This window comes from Gossypium raimondii, chromosome 10, assembly GCF_025698545.1.
Source record: "Gossypium raimondii isolate GPD5lz chromosome 10, ASM2569854v1, whole genome shotgun sequence".
In the NCBI taxonomy this organism is placed as follows: Eukaryota; Viridiplantae; Streptophyta; class Magnoliopsida; order Malvales; family Malvaceae; genus Gossypium; species Gossypium raimondii.
Window position 1 is genome coordinate 45,974,182 of NC_068574.1, and position 8,992 is coordinate 45,983,173.

At 36.2% G+C, this 8,992-nt stretch overlaps 1 protein-coding gene across 1 annotated transcript; it reads left to right on the plus strand.

Annotated features, from left to right (window-relative positions):
* The first annotated feature begins 1,831 nt into the window (after positions 1–1,831).
* Positions 1,832–8,711, plus strand: LOC105778603 (uncharacterized). The gene is made up of 4 exons (XM_012602333.2): positions 1,832–1,966; positions 7,574–7,781; positions 8,115–8,174; positions 8,268–8,711. The coding sequence occupies exons 1-4, from the start codon at positions 1,832–1,834 to the stop codon at positions 8,423–8,425; spliced, it is 561 nt and encodes a 186-aa protein (XP_012457787.2). The 3' UTR covers positions 8,426–8,711.
* Positions 8,712–8,992: the final 281 nt, after the last annotated feature.

The following is an 8,992-nucleotide window of genomic DNA, read 5'->3' on the forward strand; positions in this document are numbered from 1 at the left end:
CACACGGCCTAGACAATGCCCATGTCCTCTGACCGTGTGGTTCTAAAATGTAAATAATGAGTTACACATCCTAGACACATGCCCGTGTGGTCCTAAGTCACAAACAGTGAGTTACAAGGCCTAATCACGTGGCCATGTAAACCCTGCACTAACATGGCCACACACGGCCTGGAAACATGCCAGTGTGTCTTATCCGTGTGGCTCTAAATTGATGAACATAAAGTTACATGGCCACCCACAGGGCCTGGGCACACACCCATGTGCCTGGCCGTGTGGCGTCGATAGCCATTCTTTTTGGTGGCCAAAATTAGCAAAAAAGGTAAGGTTTTCAGCATGCACCTGAAGAGATTTTGAAGTAGAAACGACACGGAGAAATCCCAAAACCTAATTTAACCATTCAACAACCAATCAACCACTATAACAACAAATCAACGCATACATTAACACTCAAGCAAAAATGTCAAAAGCTTGACGTTAAACTTTCAATGATGAATGCTTACCGACAATTCGGCAGCACTAATTTAAAACAGCACGTTCATGCCTAAGGAACAGATTAACGACCAATTATTAGAGGTTTTACGCAAAATACTCAAAGAATTCTCAATTTAACAACGCAAACGAAAACTAACGAAACTTCGTAGAGACATAAGGTTTTTCGACAAAACTTACACAAAAATCTTCTAACCATACTTCGAACAACTTAGGAGTCACAACTATTTCGATACTCACTTGTCGAACTTAATCGAAAAAGAAAATTCCAACAGAGTAAAAAGAAAGAAAAAGGAAAAAGAATAAAAGAATAAAGAAGGGAAAGGGAAAAGAAATCAATGTTAATTATGCCTTAACTTCCACTCAGATTCCTAGCATTTAGCAAAATGTTCCCTATCGCCTACTACGAGACTCGAACACAAGACCAAAAAAAATACAGATGCTTAACCAGTAAACCAGCATACTCAATCTTAACATAGATTTACACTAAATTAAACTTAAATGTGCCATTCTAGGATAGTAGTTACCTTAAATTAAAATAACAAAATTCTTAAAGATGCAACTCAAACTCCTAACCTCGAACACATAAAGAGAGCAGAGAACCACAGATATAAGGATTTAATTACGACTGAATTTAACGATTAAACCCTACACTAAGGTTTTGACCAACTATCAAATTTCTATTTAATTTCGTTAAAGTTGTTGTTGGCAATTTTAATTTTTGTTAGTAAAACAGAGTGTTTTATCGCGTTGGGGAGGAGGGTATATGTTGGTACCAAGATAGTGCATAGACCAGGGTAAGCCATTACTAAAAATGGTGCGTATTGTCTGTTAATACAACTGTAAAATAAATATTACTGTTCCCTAATTAGCCAACCAACAGTACTGATGGGTGGTTATGCTTTGAGAGAATAAATTTCTGAAACAATTTTCTCTCTCTTTCTCTCATGCTCTCTCTTCCTCTCTTCTCTCTCCAACTGTCTTTCCTCTCAAATTTCTGTACATTATCGGAGCGTAATCGATCCTCATGACCGATGATTGAGTAATGACTTGATTGTAGAAGGATATAGAAATGATGCAGAAGGGATTCTCCCAACTATAAGCTGAGATGACTCAAATGGAGGGTCAAATTGAATCACGTCTCAAGGGTCTTCATGAAAAGATAAAAATAGAACTTTGGGTTGATTTGACAGCCCTGTTTGAGCAGTACATGAGTTAACCATCAGCTAGAGTGTCTGGACCTTCGATGAATAAAGAGAAAGGGATATTAGGCCAACTTTCACCTAGTAAAACTCTGATTTTATCACCCATGTAGGATAGTAGACAAGTAGGACAATTCTCTATGTTATGTGAAGTGGAATCATCTGGAAGGATACTCAAGTTTGACTGCATTCAGTTTGATGGGGAAGATTTTCGGGGATGGTGGTTCAAGTTGGAGCAGTTCTTCAAGGCTGAAGATCTACCAGAGCATGCTAAGGTGAAGATAGTGATGCTTCACCTTGAAAGGAAGGCCTTAGATTGGCATCATTTTTTCTGCCAAAGAAATAGAGGACTACATCAGCTTTCGTGGACACTTATGCTAAAGGGATTAAAGAAAGGTTTGGTTCTACCACCTATTTGAATCCTATGACTAAGTTAGTACCCCTTAAACAAACTCATACTGTTGATGCTTACCATGACCATTTTGTGAGCATATTAAACCAGCTGCACCTTTCAGATAGCTATGCTTTAAGTTTTTTCATCAACAACCTAAAGATAGAAGTAAGGCAATATTTAAGATTGTTTAAACCGCAAAATTTGATTAAGGCATTTTTGACTACTAGGGAAGTTGATGGGACAGTAAACATTATCCTAATCAAAATCACAACAATGGGGAGTCATGTTGGGTATTCCAAACCCTTACTACCCAACCCTAGATTGGTCCCTCCAATATCAACATACCTTGCACATCCCACTAGCACTGGACTTGCTTCAACTCCAAGTGGAAAAAACCCCCAACAAAATCATTGACTCAGTCAAAAATTGAAGACAGAAGGAAGAAAGGGTTGTGCTTTTGGTGTATTTCTAAGTACATTCCGGGATACAAATGCATTAATCACAACTTTATCAGCTGGTGGTGGAACCTCAATCTGACTGTTTAGTAGAGAAAAATTTTCAAGTAACAAAAGAGTTATTAAACTGTCTAGAACAGTTGAAAGTGGTGGAACAAGAGTTGGAAAATACCACCCCTGTGCTCTCCTTACACACACTACAGGGTTCCCAAGGCCATAATATAATGAGGTTGGCAGCTAGAATGGGTTCCATTGAGGTAATCATTCTTGTAAACTCTGGTAGTACTCTTAATTTCGTGGATTCAAAGCTAGTCAAGAGGATAAATTTATCTATGGAACAATCTTGTCAACTAAAAATTATGATAGCTAATGGGGGCAGTTTAACAACCAAAGGCCTATGCAAGGCAGTAAGTTAGGAATCTCAGGGACATGGGTTTGTGACGGACTTTTTGGTACTTTCTGTTAAGGGTTGTGATGTCGTTTTAGGGCTATAGCGGTTGTTGTCATTACGGTCTATTATATGGAATTTTGGCTCACTAACCATGTAGTTCGAACACCAATAAAAAACTTGCACTTTCCAAGGCATCTCTCCAAGGGTTTATCAACTCATAACAGGACAATATTTATCCAAATGTTTAACCATGGTGACCTCAGGTCCCTACCCTATTGTATGCACTTCTGATTAGGAAACCTCACTTCAACTGCTACCAGTACCAATGAATGGAGATATTCAATAGCTTTTGTTAGAATACCAAGATGTGTTTAGGGTACTAGAGGAGCTACCTCCTAAAAGATTGTATGACCACAAGATTCCCCTACATGATGAGACCAAGATAGTGAATGTCAGGCATTACAGGTACCCTTCTATCCAAAAAACTAAAATTGAGAGGCTTATCCAAGAACTATTACAAGTTGGAGCTATTAGAGGCAACAATAGCCCCTTTGCATGTCCCATTGTCATGGTCAAGAAAAAAGATGGGAGTTAGATGCTATGTGTGGATTACAGACAGTTAAACCAACTCATAATTAAGGATCAATTTCCCATTCCTGTGACTAAAGAATTCTTAGATGAACTTGGCCAAGCGTGTGTTTTTCCTAAACTGGACTTGAGGTCTGGGTATCACCAAATCAGAATGTGAGATGCTGGCATTTTCAAGACAGCCTTTCAAACACATGAAAGGCATTATGAATTTCTGGTTCTGCCATTCGGCTTAACCAACACCCCTTCAAGTTTCCAAGCACTAATGAATTCCATTTTTAAAAGGTTATTGAGAAAATCAATGCTACTGTTCTTTGATCATATCCTCATTTACTCTAATTGCTGGTCTACTCATTTGGATCATCTTCGAGAAGTACTTCAACTTCTAAAAGACAACTAGCCATTCGCTAAGCAAAGTAAATGTATTTTTGGAACTCACCAAATTGAATACATTGGACATATTATCTCGGCTAGAACTGTCACCATGGATTCTTCAAAAGTGGAAGGAGTTTTAAGTTGGCCAACTCCAAAATTAGTAAAAGAACTGTGGGGCTTCCCTGGACTGTCAGGGTACAACAGACACTTTGTCCGAGTGACAAGATGTCACATTTGTTGCTGGAGCAACTACGAACATATAACAATCAAATAAAACATAAATCATGCAAACTTAATCATTTCAGTTCATATTTACATTACACAAATTTTTTCAAGTCTTATATGAGCCTACGTATGGTCTAAGTTAACCGAAAATAGAACTAAGACCAATTTGCAACATTTCCCAAATTTTAGCTTGATGTCGCAACGTGACACACTGGCTTGCTTCATTGTGACGATGGGAGTTTCTCGTCATGCCGTGGCCTAAAATCCAGGTCTTATCGCGACGACCAACGCTTTACGTCATGATGTGGACTTTGTTTTTGACACAATTTCAATCCAATTCAATAGTTTGCACCGTTGGTGTATTTGTACACATTCAACCTGTATAAAATATGTTCAAACACATTCCAAACAAAGCATTTTAATTAATTCAATTCAACCAATCCAATATGCCACAAATCGGCACCAAAACAAATCAATTCAACCTATTCAAAGTTCACCTATATAATCATGCTTTTATACCATTTCAAATTATCATTTTAATGTCATATACAATGTCACACAAATTACAAAACCTACATTTACTTATAAAATCATTAGCATTCCATAATTCAAATATCAACCCAGTTAAAACCAAACTATCCAAGTAAACACATATATCAAACCAAGCGAAGAATTAATGTTAAAGGACAGAATGTTTTGGCTACTTGTTTCTATTCTAAGCTGACCAAATGGAGTCCAAGTGTTTTAAGTCATTTTTCATTATGGTCAACTACAACTAAAAACAATCATATATAAAACAAAAATTGGCCACTAAAACCCTTTAAAATCAAAACCTGGGCATGAATCTGCTTTTTTCTTGCAACAGAAAGACCTGAATGATTGAAACCCTGTGAGTCTGCTCCACTTAAGGCATCTTTTCTCTAAGCTCGGTGGCCACTCACCTGTGTCTTTCCATCTAACTTCTTGTTTTGAAGATTCCCTACAGATATACCTACTCTGACATTAAGAGAACTAGAGGCAATTCCACTACTGTTCATTTCTCTCACTACACCAAAACAGGCTTTTAGCGGCGTTTGGATAAAAAATGCCGCTAAAGATTGATCATTAGCGGCGCTTTATGGAAAACGCCGCTGAAAATAAAAATTAGCAGCATTTTCCAGAAAGCGCCGCAAAAAACCTAAGCCCAACGACGCCGTTTATCAAGCTTTCGGAGATTTAATGGGGTTTTTAAGAAAGCGCCACTAATGCTCAGGGATTTAGCGGCATTTTTCATAAAGCACCGCAAAAAAACCTAAGGCAAACGATGACATTTTTTGAGCTTTCGGGGATTTAGTGGCTTTTTAAAGAAAGCGCCGCTAATGCTCAGGGATTTAGCGGCGTTTTTTATAAAGCGCCGCAAAAAAACCTAAGCCAAACGACATTGTTTTTTGAGCTTTCGGGGATTTAGTGACGTTTTTAAGAAAGCGCCGCTAATGCTCAGGGATTTAGCGGCGTTTTTGAGAAAGCGCTGCAAAAAAACCTAAGCCAAACGACGTTGTTTTCTGAGCTTTCGGGGATTTAGCGGCGTTTTTTAGAAAGCGTCACTAATGCTCAAAGCTTTAGCAGCATTTTTGGGGATATGCCGCAAAAAAACCTAAGCCAAACGACACCGTTTTTTGAGCTTTCGGGCATTTAGTGGCGTTTTTGAGAAAGCGCCGCAAAAAACCTAAGCCCAACGACGCCATTTTCTGAGCTTTCGGGGATTTAACGGCGTTTTTTAGAAAGCGCGGCTAATTCTCAGGGCTTTAGGGTGTTTTTGGGAAGTGCCGCAAAAAATAAAAACTAAGCCCAACGGTGCCGTTTTCTGAGCTATCGGGGATTTAGCGGCATTTTTAAGAAAGCGCCGCTAATGCTCAGGGCTTTAGCGGCGTTTTTGGGAAAGCGCCGCAAAAAAAACTAAGCCGAACGGCACCGTTTTCTGAACTTTTGGGGATTTAACGGCATTTTTAAAAAGCGCCGCTAATGCTCAGGGCTTTAGCGGCATTTTTGGGAAAGCGCCGCAAAAAAAACTAAGCCTAAAGGCGCCGTTTTCTAAGCTTTCGGGGATTTAGCGGTGTTTTTAAGAAAGCGCCGCTAATGCTCAGGGATTTAAAATAATTTAAAATATTTGTTAAAATTGGAAAAATTAAAATACTATTATTTAAAATAATTTTAAAGTTTTTTGGATACATTACTGATTTTTTTAGCTTATATATTAAATAATTTCTTATATAATCGTAAAAGAGATAGTATTAATTTTAAAATATTGAATTAATTATCACTATAGTATATGGTTTAGAGTTTAAGGAGTAGGTCGGGGTATCGATTTAGGGTTTGTGATTTAAGGTTTAGGGGTTAAGTGTTATGTTTTAGGGGTTAGGGGGATTTATGGGTTAGAGGATTTAGGGGTTAGGGGTTAGGGATTTGGGATTTAGGGTTTCAACAGTTAGGTTAGAGTTTAATTTTAGATTAATTATTTTTATTAATTTTTATATTAAATATGTTCTTATATATTTCTAAAATAGATAATAATAAATTTAATATATTAAAATTATGAGTATATAGTTTATATTATTTAAGAGATATATAATAGCAGATGATCACTTTATGCATGTAGATTGATTGGTTAATTTAGGGTTTAAGCTTAAACCTTAAGGTTTATAAATTGAGACTTGTTAAATGATACAATTAATTAATACTTGTATATTTAAAACATTTAAACCTAACCATTTGATATTTTGATATGGATATATATATATATACAAGTAATTAATTATTTAAATTGGATAGGACCAAAATATAAGAAAAATAAAATAAAAAATATAAATGAAATAAAAACTAAAATTTATACATGTATCAAATACTTTTAAATATTACTTAAAATTTTAATAATTATTTACGTAAAATTTAAATGAAAGATACAAAAAAAATAAATAAAATATATGAGATTTAGCGGCGTTTTTAACAAAAAACGCAGTTACCATATATTAAAATTTCCCAAAACAACACCGTTTGGATAGAGATTTATTAGTGGCATTTTTATAAAAAATGCCGCAAAAGGTAAGCAATAGTGGCGTTTTTAAATGCCGCAAAAATAAATCAATTTATAAAAAACAAATTAAAAAAATTTTGTGCATAGTAAAATGGCGTCATTTTGTTCAAAATAAAATAATTTTTTTGGTATTTTTATGATAAACGCCGCAATAGATAATCAATAGCAACGCCGCAAAAATAATTTCATTTTACGCGGTTTTATCCCAAAATTTCCCCCGAAACCCTAAATTTTCTCCCCTAAAATTGGCTTCTGTTTAAGTTCAAATGTTCACCCAGACACACACTCTCTCTCAGTTTTTCAGCGCTCACTTTTTTTTCTCTCGACGGTTCTCTCAACATCCCTAATCTTCAAAGCCTATCATATCTCTAATTCGAGGGTTAGTATCATATCTCTAATTCATTGCGTAACCCCATCATCCAACTGACGCCCAATCGTGGAATCAGTTTTAGTCCAATTCGTTGCACCGCACCCGACGCCGATGCCGACAGAAAAGTCTCCGCTCGCCTCTCGCAAATGCAACAGCTCTTTCAGGAAGCGGAAGAGCGAGCCAGCTCTGCCAAGAATGAGCCCACTCCTCAAATCACTTTGGGTAACTAATGATATTCGATATGCTTTACTGTTATACGGTTTTTTTCTGTCAGAGGAGAAGTGGGGATTTTTTTTTTTGGATGGCTGAAATTAAATTAAAAATTTGTATGGACCTGAAGTTTATTTATTTTTATTGTAAGCTTTAAACTTTATAATCTTTAGAAAGGCTAAAATCACAATTTTATCATTTTAGGAGCTAGAGGTTGAACTGCAATTTTATCATGTATGAATTCATAACTTTTTAGATTTTAGAGGGGCTAAAACTTCAATTCTTCATTTTAGGGCAGTTACAAAGATCCAATAAACATTTATGGTGCTGAATTCTTGTATACAGATCATGTTACGGTGAGTTTTGCAAGGAGTGGTGGCCCTGGTGGTCAAAATGTAAACAAGGGTATATTGTATATATCTTCTTCATGTTTGAGAATCTAGTCATCTCTTGTTGCTAAGATTTATAGTGGATTTACTTTTGTTGCTACATGTACAGTTAACACCAAGGTGGACATGAGGTTCAATGTAAAACAGGCTTATTGGCTTAGTGACAGGATTAGAGAGAGGATTATGCAAATGGTTTGTCACTGCCATCTATTATCTTTTAAAGAATTTATGATATTGCTAATCGTTTTCCATCGAGATAAGAACTGAAATGAAGCTGATTTGTACTTGTGCATTGATTTTACTTTTACAACCCTGTGATTTTATACTTGATTCTCACATAATCGAGAAAAGCTCCAAAGTATCGTGCCATGGCTGTAAATGAGAAGGCTTTAAGCAATGTTTTGCCAAGACTAGCAGAAGCAAGCAACTATTACTTCTTCTTTTTCTTCCTCTTCTATTTACAGCTTGTCCTGTTCGTGGAGTTATGGTATTATCATCAAGCAATGTAGCTTTTATACAGTAGTAATTTAGAACTGTTTGCTGAGATCATAGCTAAACCAACATAATAGTAGTTATGTGAAGTCTGTGGCTAGTTCAGGATTGTTTAAGGGAACTTAAATGGTACTTTTGGTTAAGTCTGCTGGCGTATTTTGTTGATAAGCAGATATGAAAAGAACAACCTTTTGAATTCATTGTATTTGGTCACTGTTTCGAAAGGATAAGAACAGATTGTTCTTTTCATTTCTTGGTGACTTTGTTTTGATTGGCTTAGGAATTTGTTCATTTATACTTCCACTAATTTTATACCTCAAAAGTGGTAGCATTTTAGATAAT

Coding starts and splice junctions, on each gene's coding strand:
- LOC105778603 (XM_012602333.2), top strand. CDS start 1,832: ATGTTATGTGAAGTGGAATCATCTGGAAGGATACTCAAGTTTGACTGC. Junction 1,967..7,573: donor ATCTACCAGAGCATGCTAAG/GTGAAGATAGTG, acceptor TTCGAGGGTTAG/TATCATATCTCTAATTCATT. Junction 8,175..8,267: donor TGGTCAAAATGTAAACAAGG/GTATATTGTATA, acceptor CTACATGTACAG/TTAACACCAAGGTGGACATG.